The sequence below is a fragment of the Staurois parvus genome, unplaced genomic scaffold (assembly GCF_062004578.1).
Source record: "Staurois parvus isolate SC_StPar_1 unplaced genomic scaffold, SC_StPar_1.0 ptg000566l, whole genome shotgun sequence".
NCBI classification, from domain to species: Eukaryota; Metazoa; Chordata; class Amphibia; order Anura; family Ranidae; genus Staurois; species Staurois parvus.
In genome coordinates, this window is record NW_028318362.1 from 1,525,487 (window position 1) to 1,552,686 (window position 27,200).

General features: G+C 41.6%; 1 protein-coding gene across 4 annotated transcripts in view; it reads left to right on the forward strand.

Annotated features, from left to right (window-relative positions):
- Positions 1 to 27,200, forward strand: part of PDLIM5 (PDZ and LIM domain 5) — a 231,011-nt gene that overhangs the window by 162,383 nt on the left and 41,428 nt on the right. For all 4 annotated transcript variants that reach the window (XM_089691630.1, XM_089691631.1, XM_089691634.1 and 1 more), the window contains one exon: positions 22,954 to 23,125. In XM_089691630.1, the coding sequence (XP_089547756.1) occupies positions 22,954 to 23,125 (172 nt within the window). The remainder of the gene's footprint in view (positions 1 to 22,953; positions 23,126 to 27,200) is intronic.

Here is a 27,200-nt window from a genome sequence, read left to right on the forward strand (position 1 = left end):
TTGTTCTTTAAGGCCTGTTGCACACTATCTAAAAACTCAGTGTTTTTAGGCATGTGGGTGTTTTTATTTTTTTTATTTTTTTTTACTGATCTAAATGCAGCCCATTGTTTTCAGCATGACTATACACACGAGTGCGAAACATGCTGCATTTGGTCTGTATTTTTCAAACATATGCACACGTAATACGTGCAAAATGGTCATTTCAAGAAGTTAAAATTCCATTCTGAGTGCTAGAATTTTTTACTTGTGTACACACAAATAAGCACAAAATAAAGACAAGAAATTTTTGTCAGGAATACGAATGTTCAAACATCAGTACCATGTACCTTTTTATTGTGTGGTTACGGTGCAGTTTGCTTTTCTGTGGCATCGTCCTACAGTAGATGTTGACTGGAACATTCTGCCCGTAGTTGTAAATTGCTATTTATACAGTATACACACTGCATGTAAAAGAACAATTTTTAAAATCTGCAAGAGTTCCTAAAAATACTTTCCGTATATGTAAAATATTGCGTTTTCACTTATCAGTGATACTGCTTTTACAATACGCTTGCTGTTAGGCTGCAATAATTCCATTTGCCTCTGGGTGGTACCATGTTACTTTTGAAATGGTTCTGTCTGAAACATGTTTCTTATTCAGAATCAAATCCTGCGACTGTATCAATAAATCAAATAAGAGGCACTTGATCTATTACTGCTTTATCACAGCTACTTATTGGCAAATATGTGATGGGTAGATGAAGAAAAAGTCAGGTTTAATGCTTTCTGAACTTTTCTTTTATTATTTTTAAGCCCTGTTGTTTAGCTGACTAGCTTTACAAGCTTGTTTTACTTAATTATACGTTACAGGACACAAGATGTAATTCAGGTGCATTGGGTAACTCTGCTGCCTTCAAGGGATTGGACACTAATAAAACAAAGTTGTCAGGACAGCCCGGTATAATGCCTCCCACTAGCAGAATGCCTAATTTTTTGCTAGTATCCTAGGGAAATGGACATCTCACCTTTTCAAGTACCTATGATGCAAATTTCGACTGAGTGCATTACACATATAGGGCTATGTTGTACCCACTGGTTGTTGCCTATCCCTGAAAACCCCCGAGGGAGAATGCCAGCTGTAGGGGCAAAGGCTGTTTTGATGGGGTATGCCCCCTGGATCCTGCCTGCATCTCTGACCTGTTCAGTGGGTACCACACCACTACTGTGTTGAATCAGGGCTTTGCTTGACAGATTTTTTTTTTTTCAGGTCTGGTGCTGGCTGAGACACTTTTTTGGTTGCTGAACAAAGGCAGGAAGGCATATTTTTGCCTGATTTCATTATTGGGCCATTATGCAGGATGCCATTATTCTTGGACTTGGCTGGGAACTCCTACTGTGTCTGTGCGACCTTCTCCCTGAGTGTCACACTTGCCTGTGCCATTTCCAAAGTACACATGAACTAGTACAGCATCTCCCATCACCCCTTCAGCACACCTGCACCTCTGGTCCTTTTGAGACGGTACTTGGGCTACCCTACTGCCTGCATTGACGAGTCAAAGGGGATATTAACCCTTCCTGCATATGCAGTGTTTTTGGGAGTACCCCTTGTAGGAATCGTCTACATGTACTGTTAGCATGGCAGTTCACAATTACAAGTGCAATGATTCTGTGGGCTCCGCTAGCATGCATTCCTCTGACCGCGCCCAAGGTCGAAGTCCTGGACCCCCAAGTTCTCAGAGTCCATGATCAAGTCTACCCCACTTGTCAAAGTGGGGAGACATCTGTTTGCTATCACGACCATTTAATCTCAGGAAATCTCTGATGTTTGGGTCCAAAATGTTGCATCCAGTGGCTTCAAACTAGAATTTCATCTCTACCTTCTCCCTGACTCATGCTGTCAAACTTGTCAACATCTCTGCAAAGATTGGTGGACCTTTATGCTGCTATTAACCAAGGGTGAGAGTTTTCAGGGTTTCTCTTCCAACCTGTTTGTTGTCCCCAACAAAAAAAAGAGGGCATCCCCTCCATAATACATCTAAAGGGTCTCAACACCTTCCTGAGGTTAAAACATTCTGTAAGGAATCCACCTGGTCAGTCATTGCTTCCCTCTACCTGGTAGATCTTTTGGTTTCTGTGGACATCAAGAATGCCTACTTGCATGTCCCAACCTTCCTGGTGCTTGTGTTTTGCTGTGGGCACATAACATTAGTTTGTTGTCCTTACATTTGGCCTGTCTACTGCACCTAGGGTCTTTACCAAGCTGTTAGTCCCTGATCTCGCTCTTCTTTGAGTTCAGAGCATCCCCATAGTGGGGAATCTGGATGCCCTTCTTCTGGGGCAACAGTAACTGTCAGCCAATAGCCAACAAAAGATTCAGGTGGATCCTAAATCTCTATAAATCAGAGCTGGAAATGTGGTATTGTTTGGAGTAACTGGGACTTGTCTTAGACACAAACCTGACTTTTGCAATTCAAAAGCCATCCGACCCTCTGTTTTTATGTGTGAGTTTTGGACCAAATGGTGTCATCTATCAATGCAGTTTCAGATGTCCAATTTAATTCCAGACCGTTGCACATTAATATTCTGGAAGCACGGGTAAAGAGGGGGTGCAGTCTCTGGATTGTCCCATACACCTGACCAGCAGGACCAGGCTTGCATTGGTGTGGTGCGTTACAAGTTCGGCACTGGAATCTAAAAGCATCTTTCCTTTTAGTGGTTTGTAAGCTGCTTTTGATGGATGTCAGGTTATTGGGCTGGGAAGGAGTCCTAGGTACCATCTCGGTACAAGGGACTTTGTTGTTTTGAGGAATCTCCACTTCCAATCCATATTCTGGAACTCAGGCTGATTCAGCTTTTGCTTCAACACAGGACCTCTCATCTGCAAGGTGATCTGACCAGGATTAAATTGGACAATGCCATGGCAGTAGCTTTCATCAATCATCTGGGAGGAACCAGTCTTGCACTTTAAAGAGAAGCAGATCTGATTCTGACTTGAACAGAACTTCATCTTGCAGTCCTGAGCACCATGCACATCTCAGGTGTGGAAAAAAGGCAGGCAGATTTTCTCAGTACTTAATGTCTGGACTCCCAAGTGTGATCTCTTCACCCGACTTGTTTTAATACCTCTTCTGCAGGTAGGGAAACACCTCCTGGCTTCTAGGTTAAACAAAAAACTGAGTAGATATATCTCTGGATCTAACCTTCACATTGGATAGTCTGATGACTCTGTGGGATCAGTTCCGCATGATCTGTGCTTTTCCACCATTGAAGCTCCTTCCTCAATTAAGCCTCAGGGTTGAGATGGAGGGTATTCCAGTGATTTTCATCACACTGAACTGACTCAGGTGGGATTTGAGCCCAATCAGGCTCAGATCTTCTCTCCCAAGGGTTGGTTTACCATCTTGCTTTTTGTTTAATCTTTAATCACTTTGTTGTTGAAGTCCATGTCTTGAGAGCCATGAGCCTGTCAGGTTCAGTCATGCTTATGCTCTTAAAAACTAGAAAATTGACTTCTTACAAAATCTAACACCACGCTTGGAAAGTATTTTTCTCTTGATGTAAGATGAGGAAGTTCCATTCCCAAGATGTTCTTCATGGAACAAATTCTGTCTTTTCTCCAGGCTGGGTTGGATCAGTGTTTTGACCTTGAGTACCCTCAAGGGTCAAATTCTGACCTAAAGAAGTTTTTTCAGACAATACTTACCTCTCAGTATATACTAAAGGCTTTTGTACAGGGTGTTGCTCACATTGTTCCTCTTGTACTTTCCCTAGTGGAGAATCTTCACCTGGTTCTGGTTTTTTTTTTTTTTTTCTCCCCAAAGCCCCCCCCTCCCCTTAAACTTTTTGGGGATATCCCTTTGTCTTTACTTGAAAACTTGAGTTTCCTTTTGACAGGCCAACTGGTCTTTTTTGTTCCTAAAGGTTCCTTTAGGGGGCAGTCTGCTTGTTATGCTATCACTAAGTGAATGTGTCAGCTCATTCAAGCTGATGACCTTGAGGGCAAGGCTCTCTCTTTCCTGAACAAAGCGCACCCGCTAGATCTGTTACTGCATCATGGGCTTTTCTGCCTCTGGTATCTGTTTTACCAGGTGGATGTTCAGGCTTCAGGTGATGCCAGCTTTAGCTACCAAGTTCCACAATTGGCTTGATTAGGCTTTGCTGAGCACTCCCGTTAATCTGTTGGTTTTTGTAGGCCTGTTAGTTTGTCATTTGCCATGTTGGCTACCCCTCAGTTGGACTGCTTTTGTAATTCCCAGTGTAACTAAATTCTCTCATCTGGTTTCCTGTAATGGTCAATTAAGAAAACAGGATTTTTGACTTGCTATAAAATGCTTTTCTTCAATACATTATGAAACAGAGGGTCCTTCCCTTCTTTATGATCCTATCCTACCAATGCTCATTAACAAAACTGAGACATGCTGGTAGTCGGAGAGGTTATATTGGACTGTCCTTACAGCTTTGTTTTGCTAGTGTGTAATCTGAAGGCAGTAGTATAACCTAATGACCTAAGATCTTACACCCTCCTAATACTTTTATTTATTATTTGATTAAGGCTCTTATTTGTCATCTTTGTCTTTTAAATGGTTGTTTTTCACATTCAGAAGAAATTAGATATTGCAAGAACTTTTTAAACACTGCACTTCCCCTTCAGATTTAGCTACAACATGATACTATGCCCTGGGAAAATGTAACTATATGGGTGGAATGTATCCAAGTATTGCTGAAGTTGGAGGGGGAGGGTGCTCCTTTTGGCCAGAGAGTAAAAGAATGATTGGTCAGAAGTTCAGAAAGTACAAATGTGATGTAGCTGAACCTTTCAGACTCTGTAATACTGGATGTTTGTACTCTAGTCCCCAAAGAATCGGGTCATTAATATCATTTAGTACCAAATTCTCTTCTCTTGTCCATGCATAAGAATTTTATGTATACTGTCCATTGTTATTTCACCCATGTCATGTTAGTGAGGCCAGCGTCCTATCCTATTCCATTGAATTACAGATTTCGTTAGTTTGAAACAGACTTGCAATAAGCACAGTATACTCAGGTTAATGTGTACAGGTAGCTTCTGTACCAAATACTAAAAAAGCAAGTCTGCTGAGTAATGAGTAAATTTAAAGCCCAACTCTGGACAACATTTAATCCCTCTTCCACCCCCATCAGGCAATTTGTTTTTCTTTTGTTTCTACTCGGTAATGTATACTCTCCTTGCACTTACCTGGTTTTCCCGGTGTTTGGCCTTAGACTGGAATGCTTATAAAATCCTTCTGAAAACTTATAAACTTCTATACTGGTCTTTTAATGAGATGGTTCACCTCTAACTGATAGGGAGGGTTCAGTGAGTGGAAAAGGATGGACCTCCCTGGGAGCTTTTAAGTTTACCTACCATTGTATTGTCCAGCATCTATTGTAGCATTCATAGAGGCACACAGCGTCTGTAAGCCACACCCACCAGATGCTCCCTCCTCCTAGGAGTTTGAGTGACAACAGCAGGAGCCCATGTCTCCGCTGCCCTCAGATTCTCCTGTGAAAGCAGGAAGTGAGGGGGAGCGGTGATGGAGCCAGAGGCAGCGCTGAAAAGAGAGTATAAGTGTTTAGGGACAGAGGTGCTAGGACAAATAGCAGGGTATTTTAAAAATGAATGCGGAGAATACATTAAGGTGAAAAATGTTTAAAGCCGGAAGGGCAGATTCATGTATTATAATAAAATTGGTACCAACACCCTGAATTAAAGTGGTTCAAAAGGCATTCTATGCATTAAGTTAAAAAAAGCTTCTGGGTGCAGCACCCAAACCCCTTCTACTTTAGGAGACTGAGCTTGATCTCTGCAGTCACTTTTGCAATTTTTTTTATTTTATTATTTTGGGTCACAATCCTGCACAGTGTCCTTTTTTGTCTTTCAGTCAGTTGGTCATGTCTAACATTCTTATCGGCCGACTGTTTCTTATAAACTGTACATGCCATCATAACCTTTAATACTGTACCTCACAACAAGGGAAATAAATTGGCAACTTCAGTCAGAGGCACCAGTTAAGTGGCACCAGCAATTTGCCCTCTTTGAAGCTCGGTAAGCTCTTACATGACTCCGTATTATCAGCAGCACACGAAGTGACTGACTAAAGCAAGGCTTTCCACCTGTTAGCTAGGTGGTTCATCAGACAGCGGAAGCAAAAGAATGTTACATCATTTCCGCTTTCAACGTGAAATATGTCATCGCTTTCACACCTGCAAATTATGGAGTGTTTCCATTTTTGTCTAACCCCTGTGTATGTGATATATATATATATAATCTCACAGAAGTGAGTACACCCCTCAAATTTTTGTAAATATTTTATTATATCTTTTCATGTGACAACACTGAAGAAATTACACTTTGCTACAATGTAAAGTAGTGAGTGCACAGCTTGTATAACAGTGTAAATTTTGCTGTCCCCTCAAAATAACTCAACACAGCCGTTAATGTCTAAACCGCTGGCAACAAAAGTGAGTACACCCCTAAGTGAAAATGTCCAAATTGGGCCCAATTAGCCATTTTCCCTCCCCGGTGTCATGTAACTCGTGTCGCAGGTGTGTTAAATTTGGTGTTATCGCTCTCACTCATACTGGTCACTGGAAGTTCAACATGACACCTCATGGCAAAGAACTCTCTAAGGATCTGAAAAAAAGAATTGTTGCTCTACATAAAGATGGTCTAGGCTATAAGAAGATTGCCAAGACCCTGAAACTGAGCTGCAGCACAGTGGCCAAGACCATAAAGCGGTTTAACAGGACAGGTTCCACTCAGAACAGGCCTCGCCATCATCAACCAAAGAAGTTGAGTGCACGGCTCAGCGTCATATCCAGAGGTTGTCTTTGGGAAATATATGTATGAGTGCTGCCAGCATTGCTGCAGAGGTTGAATGGGGTGGGGGGCCAGCCTGTCAGTGCTCAGACCATACGCCGTACACTGCATAAATTTGTATAAATTAGTGTAGCGCTTAAAAAATAACATAATTAATAGACTAAAAATAATAAATGTGACCAGTGCTGTAATCTTCACAGTGCTCTAATGCCACTAATAGCACTTAAACAAAAAACCATCAATATCAGAATATAATATAATAATAAATGTGACAAGTGCTGTAATCTTCTCAGTGCTAAAATACTACTGAGTAAGAAATGAGACCATAAAACATTAAAAATTAGTGATAGTGTCACTCCAAACAATAAATAAATCAATAAATAACAGGTGACGGTGCCACTTCAACTTCATTCAATGTCCAGTATTCATATTGACATTCATCTATTCGAAGTGTTCTTGATAACCATGCATAGTGTGTATAGATAGTGCCACACGTGAACCAACACACTCCTTATCCACTTTGGCTGCAATGCCTGCTCACCTCCTTCCTGCGACCCCAAGGGGCCCACAAGCCTTTAGGATCACCCTGGATCCTCAAGATTCCTGGTATTGGCACCTTCCTGATATTCCTCCTATCAGGTCTCCTCCACTCCTTCACTGCTATGCCTCCCAGGCTCCTCACCACCGATTGTCTGCAAGCTCTCTCTCACAAAGACAGTGAGTGAAAAAACAAATCCTCCATTGTGTAGTATTTCCAATCAGTAGGGTTTATTCTTAAATAGCAACAACAGGTGACTTACATTCGGTTGTACAGTCTCAGTGCGTTCCTCTCAAGGTAAACTACAACCTCTGATAGTGACTTCCTGATAACCAGGAAAAAGGCGTCCCACACCGGAAGTGCGACACTCCGGATACCGGAAGTAGCGTCTACGTATTGCCTACGCGTTACGTCACGTACCTCATGACGACTTCTGGAAGAAGAAGAAGTCACGAGGTACGTGACGTAACGCGTAGGCAATACGTAGACGCTACTTCCGGTATCCGGAGTGTCGCACTTCCGGTGTGGGACGCCATTTTCCTGGTTATCAGGAAGTCACTATCAGAGGTTGTAGTTTACCTTGAGAGGAACGCACTGAGACTGTACAACCGAATGTAAGTCACCTGTTGTTGCTATTTAAGAATAAACCCTACTGATTGGAAATACTACACAATGGAGGATTTGTTTTTTCACTCACTGTCTTTGTGAGAGAGAGCTTGCAGACAATCGGTGGTGAGGAGCCTGGGAGGCATAGCAGTGAAGGAGTGGAGGAGACCTGATAGGAGGAATATCAGGAAGGTGCCAATACCAGGAATCTTGAGGATCCAGGGTGATCCTAAAGGCTTGTGGGCCCCTTGGGGTCGCAGGAAGGAGGTGAGCAGGCATTGCAGCCAAAGTGGATAAGGAGTGTGTTGGTTCACGTGTGGCACTATCTATACACACTATGCATGGTTATCAAGAACACTTCGAATAGATGAATGTCAATATGAATACTGGACATTGAATGAAGTTGAAGTGGCACCGTCACCTGTTATTTATTGATTTATTTATTGTTTGGAGTGACACTATCACTAATTTTTAATGTTTTATGGTCTCATTTCTTACTCAGTAGTATTTTAGCACTGAGAAGATTACAGCACTTGTCACATTTATTATTATATTATATTCTGATATTGATGGTTTTTTGTTTAAGTGCTATTAGTGGCATTAGAGCACTGTGAAGATTACAGCACTGGTCACATTTATTATTTTTAGTCTATTAATTATGTTATTTTTTAAGCGCTACACTAATTTATATAGATTTTTACACTGATTAGGTTATTGGTTTGAGTGTCAGCAGCTTACTTACTAGGAGGGGGGATTGTCCATAGAAGCGCAGGAGGATTCATAATCATCAACTGCATAAATTTGGTCTGCATGTCTGTCGTCCCAGAAGGAAGCTTCTTCTGAAGATGATGCACAATAAAGCCCGCAAACAGTCTGCTGAAGAGAAGCAGACTAAGGACATGGATTACTAGAACTACGTCCTGTGGTCTGATGAGACCAAGATAAATGTATTTGGTTCAGATGGTGTCAAGCATGTGTGGCGGCAACCAGGTGAAGCGTACAAAGACAAGTGTGTCTTTCCTATAGTCAAGCATGGTGGTGGGAGTGCCATGGTCTGGGGCTGCATGAGTGCTGCTGGCAGTGGGGGAGCTAGAGTTCATTGAGGGAACCATGAATGCCAACATGTACTGTGAAATGCTGAAGCAAAGCATGATCCCCTCCCTTTGGAGACTGGGCCGCAGCGCAGTATTCCAACATAATGACCCCAAACACACCTCCAAGACGACCACTGCCTTGCTAAAGAAGTTGAGGGTAAAGGTGATGGACTGGCCAAGCATGTCTCCAGACCTAAACCCTATTGCGCATCTGTGGGGCATCCTCAAATGGAAGGTGGAGGAGCGCAAGGTCTCTAACATCAACCAGCTCTGTGATGTCGTCATGGAGGAGTGGAAGAGGACTCCAGTGGCAACCTGTGAAGCTCTGGTGAACTCCATGCCCAAGAGGGTTAAGGCAGTGCTGGAAAATAACGGTGGCCACACAAAATATTGACACTTTGGGCACAATTTGGACATTTTCACTTAGGGATGTAATTCACTTTATTTGCCAGCGGTTTAGACATTGATGTGTTGAGTTATTTTGAGGGGACAACAAATTTTACACTGTTATACAAGCTGTACGCTCACTACTTTACATTGTAGCAAAGTGTCATTTCTTCAGTGTTGTCACATGAAAAGATATAAAATATTTACCAAAATGTGAGGGGAGTACTCACTTCTGTGAGATTGTGTGTGTATGTATGTGTGTGTGTGTATATGTATATGTGTGTATGTGTGTATGTATATATATATATATATATATATATATATATATAATGTTTTAAGAGTTTTTTGGCATCATATAAATAAGACATGGCACTGTGGGCATTGATGCCAGTTGACCAATGGCTGGCTGGCTGTAGGCTTCAGCAATAGGGTCATCCTGAATGGGTAGAATTGTCTGTCCCTAGCCATTGTTCCTGCCCATGTGTACTCCAAATGGTTTGGAACTTTCGTGGGTGATTTCTAGGTTCAACGCAATCACGTCATGAAACCATCATGCGGTTTGTGTGTGGCAGTGCTACCCCTTGAAGGCCCTGATGCAAGATGGGCAGGAGGGAGTATTTATAGTAAGGGAAATACACTCCACCAAAGGGTCTTCTGCTGATTGGCACTCATTTTCACACATTCTATGACCACTTGACAGGTATGCCTTATTTATATGGTGCTGAAAATCTTTTGACATGGAGATTAGAACCTCTTTAAGTAACCCCTTTTAAGTAACAGCTCTGAATTTGCTGTTGGTTTGGATGGTTGATATCACATATAGGGAAGCATTGCCAGCAGCAGTCTCAGGGCTTTTGGATGCCTACACAAGGGAGACTTGCAGGCAAATAACATGTCATAAATATGTTAAATACATATATAATGGTATGGGAAGATTGTTATTGACATTAACAGTCTAGTGACCAGGTCCATGTAATGTAACTTTTGTATTGCCTTGATAAAATTTAGTTTGGGGGTGGATCTTTGTTTCCAAAGCATTGTGCAATTATCAAATTAATGCTGTTATTTAAACTCTAACCCACTCTAACCGTTTACTAATAAGAGCCAAATGTTAGCAATGCCAACTACTACAGTAAGCTGGAATTATTCATTTTATTTATTTACTTTTCCAGAACTTCATTAGCTGTAAATGATCTTATCTGAATGGAGTTCAAAAATAACCTAATTTGGCATTGGGTTCAGCAAGTGGTTTTGCATGAAGGAAAGCAAGGAACATTTTCATCTTAAAAGCTGGGAGTTACAGAACTTCCTTTGTTTTTGCTCAAATGACAGAAGCATGACCATACTCACCAGAGATGGCAGTCTGAAATTACACATTTGGGATAAAGATTTTCTAGCTTTCTTTCTTACAGATTTGTGTCACAGGGCTCATAAAATAGTGAGAACCAGTCGATCAAAAGGCAATGTGTGCTTAATCCATTTTAAGGATTGCTTGTGAATGAAAAATGATCCTTCTATTTATAAATACCAGCAATTTGTGTGTGTGGTTATTGCTTGAAGACATGCAAGGAGTAGGTTTATGATTTCTATGCAGTTTGGATATAGATGCTGAATGCATAGTAATGTTTAAAAGTTCATTATACTTGTTAAAGTTTATTTTTATCCCGTTACCCTTTTTACTCGAATATCCTCAAGATACATACTCCCATACTCTCATTCCATTGTTGATCTGTTGTGATCTGCTATTCTGCTGCTGCACACCAGGTCCCGCGCTGCCTTCTTCCTTGCCTACATCATCGGGAATCATCTCTCTCCTTTTTGGCAACCAGCCCCCTAATGCATGTTAGGTCCTGCTAGACTGCAGGAGCATTACTGACATCATTCTACCTTAAGCAAAAATGGAGACAGGGTGGACCATATAGCAACATAAAAAGGTGAACCAGCACAAAAAAAGAAATTAAATGGCATTTTGCTGTTAAGTCTGGGTTGATGTGATCCTTACCAGTCTCCAAAAATAACACAGTGGCATTTTGATAATTGACTCCATTAGCGGTTTCAAATGCACTCCTTTCACCAATCATGTTGACTAGCTAGACATGACCTGCAGGCTGTGATTGAAAGCTATGCTTCATTATACCTATGCTTTGCAACAGTCAAGATGGCAGCACATAGTGTTGTTGATGTCTCTGTCCTCACTAGGATGAGTTCCCCTAAGTTACTGTACTGTGACACCTGGATATCCCAGGGTGTGGGTGTCAATGGGGCAGGAAGACCTAGAATAATAAAAATCTGACAGATGTTCCCACCAATTAACCCCCCCCCACAGACCCCTAAGCACGATCACGGTGGTGCGGCTTGTCTAGTGATTTGACAGTTCCAAATCGTATGACAAGTCACACCCTATTGTTGGCAATGGAACCTTTCAAATCAATGTGCCTCCTTTGCTCTGATTTTAAAAATAGTTTCTGCACTATTTTTGGCATTTTCAGGTGCAACTTGCGTAGACATCTGTGCATGAAGTGACACCGATGTATGGCAAGTTACACCTGAAATCAGACTGACCTGTGGTTTTGAAATCACACTACTTCAAGTGCAGTAGTGCAGTTTCAAAGTCTCATTCAGTGTGAACCAGAAGAAGTGTTTTGAAATGGCTTGACTGTAAGAAATAAAATTGATGATAAATAAGGTTTCATAGGTTTAATCAGGTAATACCTACAGCAGTGTAAAGGATCTTCACATGTTTTCTCCCTTGGGGTATTGCAGAGTGGGTTTGGGCTACTGAAAGGAAAACCAAAAATGTGTAATCCTTAAAAATAAATAAAAATATTCTACCTGCCACCAAATTTTCGACATTGATTTTTATGTGTTATACACCATTGCCTATCCTATTATTCAAACCACACACCATTCAACCACATGGAAAATATCAGTCATGACAGACTCCTGTCATTACCAGTTCACTGGTTTGTGTTTGGAACGGATCTGAGGTCTGCCTGTTCATAAAGTTTGTTTTTTTGCTAAAATGACTGCATTTATTATAGTAATTTTTAGCCATTTTGGCTGTTTTCATAGTTTGTTGCTGTGGGGGGAAGGGGAAGGCAGAGCTGAATTGGCTATATTCTGCCCTGCTATGCAGAATATTACAGGGGGTTATGTCAAGATTACTTGGTATTTTTACAGATTTAAAAATAATTCTTAGTTTTGGATAGGAGGAAACTTTAGGACCTCCCTTTTTTTTTTTTTTTTTTTTTTTTTTTTTTTTTCTTTTTTTCCATTAAAGAGATTTCATACCTCTTCCTATCTCAGTGACACAATAAGAAGTAAGGGCATTATCTCAATGGGGATACAAAGCCTAACAGATCTTAATCCTTTCCTGCTGTGATTTTTTTTTGCAATCTTTACCCATGTTAGAAGTATTTGCATTGCTCTATGTACTGATTGGGTTTTTAATCATGCTTAAAGCAGTTCGAACACTACATTTTTTCCTAAAATGTAAAACATTTCATACTTGTCTGCTCTGTGCAATGGTTTTGCACAGGGTGGCCCCAGACCTAGTCTGTTGGGGACCCCAGCTGGCGCTCTCTGCTCCTCCTTTCTCCAAGTGCCCCCATAGTAAGACAGTTGCTGTGGGTCACTCGTGTGGGCTTGATCCCAAGCTAGGCTGTGTGGGTCTAAGACACAGAGCAGTTCGGCTCCCTCCTCATAGGGTTTGATTGACAGCAGCAGGAGCCAATGGCTCCTGCCTCTATCAGCATAGCCTGTGAGACCAAGAAGAGAAGAGCTGCTGCAGAGGGGACAGCACTGAATTGAGAATGGGCAAAGCTAAAGGTAAGTGTTGGGGGAGAATGCAGATAATGCATTAAGGTAAAAAAACATTTTGCCTTTAGAGCCACTTTAATGCAATACGTTTTGATTGGAGTTCTACCACTACTGCATACCCACTTACATTACAAGTCCTATAAATGTAAATCTCCATATAAGAACATAAAATGACACTAATTATAGTCAGACTGGTAGAGAAATGCACTGAAACGGCACATTCTGTGTCTCCCACCATGAATCAAGCATTGCAAACCTCTATACCATGTATATACCATGTATATACCATGTGTGCTTTGTTCAACCATAGGTTTCCCTAATTTTTTTGAAGTAATGCAGCTGTCAGGTGAGGACATAATGTTTCCTGCATGCCTAGGTTAAAACAGTCTATCATTAATTTTTAATTTCTCTTTATTCTGATTTATTTTTTCTGTCCGTGACAACAAGCCACAGGAATGTATCCTGTCATAACTGATGTAAACATTGACTTCACCAAGAAAAGCCTATTGTGAGACAAATGCTGGCGATCTGTAAATGTCAGCCATTCAAATACCGTGCTTACAGCATGAAACCCAATTTCATACAGTAAGTGGGTGGAGTAGAAAATAATAGAAAGTTAAATATTAAACAGTAAAGAGAAACATGATCTTTATTTGGAGAAGGTGCTGTTAGTTAATCTGTCCAGCACTGTAAAAAAAAACTCTGCACTAGTGCGTTCCTGTTCCAGTCTGAAAGAGTTGCGTTCCATAAGCCATCACCTGATTTTACCTCTTCCCTTTATTGAACAGGTTGCCAGGCTGTTTTCTCAGCTTACTTAGCAGTGATTAATAAGCAGTGATTAAAACCTAAAGATAGAATCTCGTCCATTTATCAGGTATTGCAGATGGCCATTTCTAGAACTGAGGTGCACAGTCTATGGCTAACAGACTTTTTATTAAACTTGAAGTGCCGTAAGTTCTGTCACTGTTCTTTCACTGTTTTGCCTGTGCTTTACATACAAGTTGCTGTACATGCAATGCGTGTTTGCTAAAAAAAAGCCCCACTTGTTTCTGTTCTTATGTCAATGTAGCTATTAATGTAAGAGTAGCTTATGTTTTTATTGAAAACTAGATAATACACTTCAGTCAAGATTATAAATTGATCATTAAGATGCATATAGTGATGGAGCACAGTACATTTATTTGGGACCTTAGCTTTCATCCCGGCATTGCTGCAGTGCACTGTATCCCTGCTTTTTATATAAGGAACACAATCTCGCACACTGTTACAGCAGGCTCCTTGCTGTTTGTTCTCTTCAGGAAGTACCGAGACACCATAGGTGAACTGGTTTACCTGCAAAGGAATTGTAATTCTCTTTAGTTGGTCTTGTAAACCAGATTTGTGAAGATTGCACTGCAGTTAAGCAGTATTGCCAGGTAAGGAAACCACTCCACCCTGTGTTTGGACACAAAATAACAAATCAGCAACAGCACACTAATAAGGTTATCAATGTACTCCCCTGAAAAATATTCAGTGTTAGAAAGCAGAGAGTATATCCTAGTGCTGATACGCCTTATTTTATTTTTATGATTACAGTTGACTGATATCAAGTCTGTGTGAGCTTTTGGTCTTTTGTCTTGAAGTTTTTCTTTTTCAATTTTTAGCAATGTGTTTTTTTTTCCTAAATCATTGATTTTTGTGTTTCTGCTTCCTCTGAGTCGTGGAACTCTGTGAACCATTTTGTCTTTTTGCTTATATATGCTTGCTTTACACAGGCATTTCTAAAATATGACGCATAACTCAAGCACTTGTTTGAGGCAAAAAAAATTTATGTACCAATACGTTCTGAAAATAAACATTGAATTCTACTCAGAGCAGGTGCAAACTAAGAAGGAAACTAGGCAGGAGATTAGTGCATGTTTAGAATTTCTCCCTTATCAATGTGCATAGAGAGCCATCCTGATCTGAGCATATGAATCCTTTCTTTAATGACTATCGGTGCCTTGTCATCCTTAAAGAATAATAAGTTCACCTTTTGAGAACATGTTTCACCTGTTTTTAGTTCTCACTGCTTCAGCCTCTTCCTGATCTGCCACCTCTAGTGACTGTGAACTGAGGATCTTCTCCCCACATCCGCTGTCACAATTTTTAAAAAATACATGGCTGTGTGGAGATCTGCCCACCCTGCTGCATTATTTATTCACAGAGTTCTGTGAATGGGAAAACTACTGTCAGGCTTTGCTCACTTTTATGGCTGCCCCCGAGATCTAGGCCCACAACTATCGGCCATCTAATGGCTCACCTTTTATGCATATGGGACTCCACCAAATACTTTTATGGCTGCCCCCGAGATCTAGGCCCACAACTATCAGCCATCTAATGGCTCACCTTTTATGCATATGGGACTGCACCAAATACTCCAGCGGTCTAATTTCCCCTTATCTACCACTTCTCCTCCTTTTGGGCAACCCTCTGTTTCCTCCTGGCCTTGAGTCCCCCAGTGCTTTCCACTGGTGAGTCTCCCACATACTTCATTTTGTTCACTCGTTCCTCACTGGTCATTCTATTTACACCTGGGCAGAAATAAGGGACAAATACCAAGCCCCTCACACTGAACTTTTCTAATTCCTACAAATCAAACATTGGGTGACTTTGGTGTTCACTGACAAAGATCCGATGACCCAACTGTCTCTGTTTGAGGGAGAAGGGCGTCCTATGACATATGTTCAAACTTATATCTATCCTTTTTACTCACAGTTGAATAACCTTCAAAACCCAACAACCACACTTGCGTTTCCAGGTGGGAAAGGACCTTAAAAGCACCAAAGAAATGGGCTGCTGGTCACAAATATGGACAACCCTGACCTTCTTGCTTTATGAATATTGTTACTATTAAATCGGCCTTTAAAACTGTCACAAGGTGGTACTTGGTCCCGTCCCATCTAGCACATCTTTACCCACCTGCCCCTGGTACCTGTTTCCAAGGATGAGCTACGCCGGGAGACGTCCTACATATATGGTGGACATGCCCTATGCTCTCTCGGTTCTGGACAAAGGTTATTAAACTCCTGCATTCATTATTGGCTTGTCCCTTACCCAAGGGACCCATGGCATGTCCTTTTACATCTGAAACCCCCGGGCCTTACTAAACACCAGATCAAGCTGGCTACATATGTACTATTGGTGTCTAAACAAACGATAGCAAAAGCTTGGAACAGCAGTTCATATCTTTTACAGAAGTCTACCACTCCCTAGATTTCTTCCTCCTTAATGAAAAGCTCTCCAGCATTCTTTCAGATACCCATGAGAGATTCCTTGAAACATGGACTCCATGTATCCAACATGCCCATGCTGCTATACCAATAGGCAGTTTTTTATTGCTATAATTTTAGATACTCCATAGCCCATGTTCAAATGCTTTTGACATCCTCCTTTTTGATTCTTTCTAGTCTTCGCCGCGCCCCCCACCCATCCACTTTTTTGCCTTTCTCTTATCTCACACTCTACTGGCTCACGGACGATTTACAATGTGTCCCATGTATTTCTTGGTTCGATTATATACTTTGTGCATTTCATATGCTACTGCTCCTCTCGCGAATGCCTGATTTCAGGCAATAGGCGTATGGATTCTCATCCGTTCCTCACACGGATTTATTGACACAATATGGTTAATGTATCTTTAGGTATATCATTTACTTTGTCACTAGATACAGGTATGTTTTTCTGTGCAAGACCGCATTTGATCTGTTGGCTCTTGCTGTTATATCGTTGCCTGTACACACGACGGTTGCATTTTTGTATTTTCTAAAATTTTTTCAATAAAATTTAATGAAAGGAGCTACCAGAGTGCTGGGGAACTCTGTAGGTAGTTCATTGATGCTTCCTGTCATTGCGTAACTGCCAGTCTGCATGAGCTTTGCAGGATGATCTTGGCTCCTAATAACAAAAAATAATACACATTTTTTTTTAACCTGCAAAAGAAGGTGAGACTTCAATCCATTTTTTTGGCAGAAAAATGTGGCTGCATGATTTTCCACTACTTGAGAATATCTGAGGCAATTTGATGTATGAATGCAATTTGAGATGTATATTTAGCTGCTTGGATCGAGTGGTAAAGCTTAATCTCCATAGGTAACTGTGCTGCGAGTGAGTAGTGTCACCCTAGGACAGGCAGTGTTGTTGACAATTTAGCCTGGTGAAAATAAAGCCTGAAGAGGGAAACTAATGCAACTGCCGCATACAGTATCTCACAGAAGTGAGTACAGCCCTCATATTTTTGTAAATATTTTATTATATCTTTTCATGTGACAACACTTAAGAAATTACACTTTGCTACAATGTAAAGTAGTGAGTGTACAGCTTGTATAACAGTGTAAATTTTCCTCAAAATAACAACACACAGCCATTAATGTCTAAACCGCTGGCAACAAAAGTGAGTACACCCCTAAGTGAAAATGTCCAAATTTGGCCCAATTAGCAATTCTCTCTCCCCGGTGTCACGTGACTCGTTAGTGTTACAAGGTCTCAGGTGTGAATAGGGAGCAGGTGTGTTAAATTTGGTGTTATCACTCTCACTCTCTCATACTAGTCACTGGAAGTTCAACATTATTATTATTATACAGGATTTATATGGCGCCAATGGTTTGCTCAGCGCTTTACATTATGGTGGGAGACAATACAGTAACAATACAGTTCAATACAAGAGGTATTCAAGGGCTCTGCTCCTTGGAGCTTACAATCTAGGAGGGCAGGTTGAGTGGTACAGTAGGTAGTCACTGTGGAGGATGGAGTGGTTGGAAGAGTAGAGGATATCAGAATTAGCAGAGAGCGGGATAGGCTTCCCTGAAGAAAGAGAGGTTTTCAGTGAAAGCCAAAATGCAAGTAGAGTAGGTGATCTGATAGATTGGGGTAGTGATTTCCAGAGGATGGGTGACACCCTGGAGAAGTACATGAAGAACATGGCACCTCATGGCAAAGAACTCTCTAAGGATCTGAAAAAAAGAATTGTTGCTCTACACAAAGATGGCCTAGGCTATAAAAAGATTGCCAAAACCCTGAAACTGAGCTGCAGCATGGTGGCCAAGACCATACAGCAGTTTAACAGGACAGCTTCTACTCAAAACAGGCCTCGCCATGGTCGACCAGAGAAGTTGAGTGCACGGGCTCAGCATCATATCCAGAGGTTGTCTTTGGGAAATAGACATATGAGTTCTGCCAGCATTGCTGCAGAGGTTGAAGGGGTGGGGGGTCAGCCTGTGAGTGCTTAGACCAGGGGTGAGCAAACTTTTTCACTTGAGGGCCGCAATGGGTTCATATATTGGACCCGGGGGCTGGACCAAGAGTAGATGAATGATGTGTATGTGTCAACCATAGTAAGTATAGTAGTATAGTAATATTCCCCCGTAGTAAGCATAGTAATTCATCCCCCATATAGTAATTCATCCCCCATATAGTAATTCATTCCCCATATTAATTCATCCCCCATAGTACTATTCCCCCCCCCCCCCCCAAGTAGTAAGACAAGTCCCCCCTGTGTTAATTTTTTCTTACCTTTGCTCCGCGCGTTCCTCTCGCCGTGTTCCCGCGCCGTTCCGGTCTTCAGGGCGGACTGTGAGAGGAGCTGTCAGGGATCCCCTCGATCCCCGCCGCAATGGTCCCGGCCTGCACAGTATGCCGCCCTGTGCAGGGACGCGAGCTCTTGGTCCGCTGGGCACCAATGGCAGCGCAGGGCGCGATATTTAAACGGCCCTGAGCGGCCATTCGGTGCCTTCTGGTCTTATCCTTGCCCTGCATCCTGTGTCCTGAACCTGTAAGTTGCTGACCCGGATTGTACCTGACCACTGCTGAATTCTCCGGCCCAGACCCTTGCTTGCCTGACCTCTCTTCCGTATGTCCCCTATTGGATCTGACTTACTGTTGCTGACCTGGCATGTGACCCGACTATTCTCTGCCCGCTGCCTTGTACCGTACTGTCCTCTCCGTTACCGACCCGGCTTGCCTGACTCCGCACTTGCTCAGCCATCCATCCATCCATCCCTCTTAATGGGGTCTCCAGACCTCCTCATATCAGACTCTCTCCCGTGGGAGCCCCTGGCGAACACCCCTACCACTGACTGGTATCCTCAGTAAGCACGACCTGGTCCCGGGGTACTCCAAGTCCATCCCCACCATCAGGGGCCCTGGTGAACAAGTACTCTGGGACTTAGACTCCGTGCGCTGGGGACGCCTGATTAGTGGAGTGCTAGTGGTGTCGCCGGGCAGTCCCTTACAGGAGCCTAGCTCCCCTCACGTTCGTCACGCTGCCCCGCCTACACTCATCCTGACAGCCAATGTATCCCGCGCCGTTCCGGTCTTCAGGGCGGACTGTGAGAGGAGCCTAGCTCCCCTCACGTTCGTCACGCTGCCCCGCCTACACACATCCTGACAGCCAATGTATCACGCTCCGCGGGCCGGATTAAAAGGTCCGCCGGGCCGTAGTTTGCCCATTGCTGGCTTAGACCATATGCCACACACTGCATCAAATTGGTCTGCATGGCTGTCGTCCCAGAAGGAAGCCTCTTCTAAAGCTGATGCACAAGAAAACCCGCAAACAGTTTGCTGAAGAGAAGCAGACTAAGGATATGGATTACTGAAACCATGTCCGGTGGTCTGATGAGACCAAGATAAACTTGTTTGGTTCAGATGGTGTTAAGCGTGTGTGGCTGCAACAAGGTGAGGAATACAAAGACAAGTGTCTTGCTTACAGTCAAGCATGGTGGTGGGAGTGTCATGGTCTGGGGCTGCATGAGTGTTGCTTGCGCTGGAGAGCTACAGTTCATTGAGGGAACCAATGCCAGCATGCACTGTTACATACTGAAGAAGCGCATGATCCCCTCCTTTCGAAGACTGGGCCGCTAGGCAGTATTCCAACATAACGGCCCCAAACACACCTCCAAGACAACCACTGCCTTGCTAAAGAAGCTGAGTGTAAAGGTGATGGACTGGCCAAGCATGTCTCCAGACCTAAACCCTATTGAGCATCTGTGGGGCATCCTCAAAATGGAAGGTGGAGGAGCACAAGGTCTCTAACATCCACCAACTCCGTGATGTCATCATGGACGAGTGGAAGAGGACTCCAGTGGCAACCTGTGAAGCTCTGGTGAACTCCATGCCCAAGAGGGTTAAGGCAGTGCTGGAAAATAATGGAGGCCACACAAAAGATTGACACTTTGGGCCCAATTTTGACATTTTCACTTAGGGGCGTACTCACTTTTGTTACCAGCAGTTCAGACATTAATGGCTGTGTGTTGAGTTATTTTGAGGGGACAGCAAATTTACACTGTTATACCAGCTGTACACTCAAAGTGTCATTTCTTCAGTGTTGTCACATGAAAAGTTATAATAAAATATTTACAAAAATGTGAGGGCTGTACTCACTTCTGTGTGATACTGTATAAGGACTAAAGATCTGCAGTAATATTACATTTTGTTTTGGGGGTGTATATATGCTTTAAAATAAATAGTCAAGTTTTGGTTCTGTAAAAGCCCCAGGGTTTCCATTTTCCTAGTTTTTTTTATGCCTTCTTCCATCTTCTAAAATTACCCTCCAGTCAAAATTGTCCAGACATTTGCATGTATGTGTACACAAGTATCCTTCAGGACATTTAGTTTTTTCATCTTGGCTTTCCTATAGTGGTATATACCTAGGTGCTGAAATATCTTTTTGTGGTTAGCCTGCTGTTCTGAAAACGCCATCACCTTAGCCTTGGAAAGATAAAGGCAAAGTGTTCCTGACCCCACCCTTGTAGTTTAAAACTGAATTTAAATCAAACTGCTGAATACACAGGTAAAAAACAATGCACATATAAATTAATTGGTTTAGCTACCAAAGCTTTTTAATTCTGTTTAGCCAGTTGTGTGATCTACCTACCCTTGTCAGCAGAGTTAGGTTGTAGACCTTTTCTGCAATAGAACAACTTAAGCACCCCAATGATTACTTGATTTCTTTCCTTCCACCATGGGTGTGGAGGGGGGTGTATGCTGGAATCCTTCCTGGCTGGCAGAACACATTGGTTACTGCTAGTGGCTATAGCTGGTAGCAGTAACTGAATGTAAAAAATCTGACAGGCTAGTTGTACCCAAGTCAGTCCAATCAACCTGCTCATACATGAATCGAAACTCAGCCATCCCTCCTGAACCAGCCGAATTTCAATCTATGTATGGCCGGCTTTAGTCAAGAGCATTAGTAAATAAACAACATGCTGATTGGAAAATGACGGAGAAGCAGCGCATTTTGGTCCTCACTCTGCGGTCTTCTGCTGTTAGCATATTCATGGTTGGCACATGTATACCACAACAGAGCCTGATTACCTCCTAGTGCTGCTTCTCCGTCTCCCAATCTGAGTACTGGTGAGGGAGGGAATTACAGCGGAAGGATATCAAAACCAATCCAGGTACACTAGCTGCGCTTTAAAATTTAATTTTTTTTTTTAAGTAAATTGTTTTTTCTTTACCTGTCTGGAATACAGCTCTCCAGCTTTATCTGTCTGCAACTTAGCCACCAAAATGCAGCTAGGCTTGATTGTTCTTGGGTGACAGTATTTTGTGTTCTGAAGTTGTAAAATAAAGCCAGGAAATGTTGCTTGATTTGAGCTATCTGCCCTTTACATGCAGGAATGTAAACATTTGAAGGATCAGGTGAGGCAAGCCTATAACTTAAAGTGGCTCTGCTTGTCCATTCACACACACAGCCGTGGCTCTGCCCTGCCCCCTTCCTCTCCTGATTGGCTCTGGCTGTGATTGACAGCAACAGGAGCCAATGACTCCCGCTGCTGCCTCTCAGGAGTGATAGTCCCCAGAGAACTGAGGCTCTAGACATCGCTGGTTTGGGACGGCGCTCAAGTAAGTGTTGGGGGGACTGCTACACTCAAAGTTTTTTTTATCTTTATGCATACAATGCATGAAGAAAAAAAACTGAAGCCTTTAGAACCACTTTAAGATATGTTCGTTTGTGATTGCAGCTGGGAAGACAGTAAAAATACGAAGTTGGTCTGTGGTTTTACCACCCTTCCCTACTTAAGTTGCAAATCAGGGTTGTACATGTTGTAAATGTTCAGCTACCCTCACACGTGCAGCTAGGGGACTGTAAAGTCAGGTGGTTGAGCGATGATTTTACCCCTCCCGAAATGGCTTGTCTGAACCTGGGCAGTATCATGGTGTTTTCACGAGAAATGAGAGATTGTTGCTGTCTTTGTATAATGATCCATAACATTTAAAACATCTACAAAGAATCATGCAGGGGTTCTTTTTGTCTTTAATTTGTGTTTGTTTTTGTTTTTTTAAGTACTGGAAATTCTTTTAGAATTTTTCTGTTGTGTATAATGTTTAGAAATATTTTAACATATTTTTATTCAGGTTTAGATAGTCAGGAAGGTTTGAACTTTTGTCTAGTTTGTATTAAGCACAAAGATGCAGCCAGTGAAATGTGAAAACTTATGCCACTGACTTTCTAAAGTCATGACTTGGTATGGGACAGCCGTCATGATCAACAGTGGAATCTTCCATATTCTTCTTACCAAGTTTATTTTATGCAAACTGTGTATATTACACCTTGATATTCTAACCACAACTTTTTGTAAACCCCCCGTTCTGGATAATAAAAACATGATTGATAACAGAGCTGTGAAATATCTATTTGTAAGTGTATTACATCACCTTAACTGTCTGTTTTTCAGCATCTGCTACTGGACGGATCACAAATCAACCTTCCACAAGAACACCTGCATCTGATAATAAATCATTTGCACCACCTCCGATGGATGATCAAGATACATTGTTTCAGAGGGCAGAGCATATACCTGCTGGGACACGCACCCCAATGTGTGCCAACTGCAATCTAGTCATTAGGTAGGCAATGAGGATTTAGATACAAAGATATCAAATGTATATAACAGTGCTGTAGACAACTAGTACTTGAGTTTGAACAGTCATACATCAGTGTTTCTCAGCATATTTTCAGTCAAAGCACCCTTTTAAAATTATGCACATTCTCAGTCTAAAATGTAAAAAAAGTAAATGTTATTTACCATAGTTTGGAAACCTGAGCCTAGAACATTGCAAACAGCTCTATTACAGCAAAGATGGATGAAAGAAAATCATGGAGATCTTGGTCCACAGCCTTAAGTCACTCTCTATAATGTGCAACGCAGAGTTCAGTGGTTAGTACTTTGTATTACAAACTACAGTGCACTAAACTCTACATTACACAGTCCAGATGTTAGTGGTAATACGGAACACAGTGCTAGGGCATAAGTAATGCAGAGTGTAGAACTCAGTAGTTTGTAATTCAGAGTTCAGTAGTAAGCAACTCTCAGCATGCAAGGGTCAGAAGTAAGCAACACAGAAATCCGGTTATATAAAAGAGATTATACATAAATTAACACGTGGACTACATCTGATAGAGCAAACCAGACATTTTTAATGTAACCTTCAGACATTGCCTTTCACTTACGCAATAGCCCATTCTTCTGAAAACAATGCTTATACAGGGACTCAGCCACGCTTGCTTTGGGGATCAGATTCTGGACAGGTTCAATGCAGTTTTTGCAGAGTTCAGAACAGGCAGCCCTTATTCAGCCTTTCTCTCATCAGATCCTCTCCCTCACACCATGTGGCGTGGGCACTGAGAGAAAGAGACGGGGGTTGCGGCTTAAGTGCCTGACATAACAGCTAATGACATTATTGGTTGGTAGGACATACAGTAGATGGGTGGCTCCACACAACGTAGGTGCTTGTAAGAATAACCTGTGGCTCTGTGTAGCATTCAAAAAAATGAGGCTTGATCTTGGTCTGCCTTTGATATTTATGGGGCAAATTTTAGACATTTGGCCATGGTACCTGTAAAGACCCCAGATGGTACCACGGTTGGTAAAGGCTGATCTAGATGACTACAGTCCAGGGCCACATGTGGTCTGAGCTTGTGCAGCATCACAGGCCTGTGGTGTATCCAGACCCTGGTGGAATATTTAATTTTATGTAAAAACTTTTATTTCCAAGGAACATAAAGGATACCTTACTTACCCAGGTATTGGCCAAACCAGTATGACAAAAGTACTACTACTAACCACAGTAGATCACTGAATACAAATCTAAAACCCTTTATTTTAGAATGGTTAATCACAGCCGCTTGCTACTATGGGAGTTGCGATGTGTTTTGAAAAATCCTGCATGCTGCACCTTTTTGGTGTGCCTTTCAAAACCACCAAACTGCATCTCCCCATTGATATGAATGGAAAACCCACAACTTTTGCAATTTGTTTTCTGCATTTTTTTGAGTCCATGTTTCACAGGTGCAAGCTGGCAGTCAGCTGCCCAGAAGAAGCTACAGAAATTCATCAGACGCATGTGTTTCAATGCATTTTTTTTTTTTTTCAATAGAGCAGTGTGAAAGTTGATTTAGTCTGTTATGGTGTGTTGCGGTGCTATGTCACATGTTAACATGGCAGCCCATTCAGATAGCAGCACACCATAGCACATTATAGCACATTGTGGTACACTGAAGCACATATCCATTGATGGTACGTTGTGTTAATATGTTGGGGCACGATTGATGAATGGCACCTCAAAAAGCTGACCCACCTAACACCTGCATTAACAAGAATTCCCACACCACACTGGAGAAATTTGTTATTTAGTGACTGAGTGCAGGACCCTAAAAAGTAACAGCTGTGAAATTCTGCTGTTTTTTGAGTGCATCATCCACCCTATTATGTGTGTTACATCTTGCTATGTTTTGTTACAAATGAAGTTTAATATTTCCACTTGCTTGCATTAGATAAAACATGCTGGTCCATTTCCTCTGATGATATTTTAAAGACTACAGCTGGTGATTTTAATGTAATTTCAGTTCTTGCCCTTCTTGGCAGGAATACCTTGAATTAAAGCAGGCACTTATATCAAGTGACAGACTACAACACCTGTTTTGAAGCCAAAATACATCCAGGACAGGGATGCCTTACTTAACAGAATACAAAGCCAGACATGATCCCTAAGATAACATACCTTGCTATGTTAGCACTGTTAAATACTTAACAAATTTAAGGGGAAAAAAATCAATAATTAACAAGTTCTCCATAGCTTTTTGCAAGGCAAGCATCTTTCAATTCAGTTCATAATTTCCTGGCTGAAAAATAAAACCAACTAGTAATATTATTAACGAAACAACTGAAGCTACCAAATATTAGACTTTGAGCAGTGAATGCTTTCAACTTAACTAAATTAATAAAAGCTACTAGTTGTGATACAGCTGATCAAACTTTTCAAACAGCACAGGATTATGCCTGGGTTCACACTTGTGTGGTATGGCACATCATAAGTGATTCGCACAGGAACCTCACCGCATTCCTGTGCAAATCACATGCAATTTCTGTGCGGTGCAATTTGAGCCATACATTTTGTATAGCTCAAATCGCACCGCATCCGCACTGAAAAAGTGCAGTACCCTTTTTTAGGTTGCGCCATAATTTGATCACATGGGTGTGAACGCCCATGCGATCCGATTCTGCACATCGAACCACGTTTTGCGAACTGATCTCAGGGTGTCGTTAACTTAAAATACACACCCGCAGCAGTTCATATGAACAGAGTGCGATTATGATGCGGTGCAGAAGTCGCACAGAAACCGGTGTGAATTCCGCACCGCATCAGTGTTAACTCAAGCTTAATGACATCGGAAGACTTTATACAGTCACCTGTGTCTTATAATCTATTCAGTGGCTAATGCCTAGTACACACAATGAGAATGGATGAATGATCGCCTGTTTGTTTGTTTTTTTTTTTATGTTTTTGTTTTTTTGCAGACTAGTCTCATATGGAAAACGATTTACTTAAGTTAGGAAAATTCTCATAAGGCAGAATACAGCTTTGGAAGTGATGTGTGTTGTATTGTAATGTATTCTTTCATTTCTGCGCATTCATGGTCTTGGTGACTTGATTTTTTTTGCATACAAATACTATACTAATTACATGAAAATCATTATCTTATGAGAAACTTTCAAGCTTGCCCTTTGGATATTTTTGCATGAACTGTCGTGATGGGCTCTCAAAAGCTGTGTACTAATAGATTATCGGACAATCGTTCCAAATACGTTTTTTTTTTTGCCCAATTTTCTCATTGTATACCAGCCATTAGGCTTCACATAACATATCAGTGGTCTGACAAAACATCTTTTGGTTGTAGTGAGATTGTTTGTTTATAACAAAACAAAGGCTGCACAATAACTGCTGTTAGATTTGTTCCTCCACAAGGTGGGTTCCTAACTGCTTCTTATATGGATATGTGAAATAATTTTTCTCTGAGCCCTGATGAAGGGGAAGTAACGTTGCCCCCAAAATGTGTTGGCTGTTTTATATCTTATCACCAATTAAAATTATCTTGGACTCTTTTTATCCGATTTTGGCCTGGTGATCTTTTCTATATTTTTATGTTTTGATCTACTGTTAGGTGGCCATCAAGGGAAGCCTTGCTGTATAGGAGCCACCTCGTCAGAACTATTGAGTTTATTTGACATTTTCATTCATCTGACTACACTTGCAAATCTAAAAGTTACCAGAGCCTCTCTGAGTATGATGATCTGGTTTCATAAAAAAAGACTTTTGTGCCCCCCCCAAAAATGTGTATGTATGTATGTATATGTGTGTGTATATATATATATATTGTGTGTGTGTGTGTGTGTGTGTGTGTGTGTGTATATATATATATATATATATATATATATATATATATATATGTATGTATGTATATAGATAGATAGATATGTGTTTTTGTGTGTGTATTCAGTAAAAAGTAGCACATGGGAAAAGTCCCCCCCCCAAAAAAATCCAAACACTTAAGCAGCTGGCAAAACCCTGTTGCCCCAAATTTACACAATATATTCCCAGCACTTCAAGACCCACTCCCGTAACCGTTGCAAATTGTTTGTCT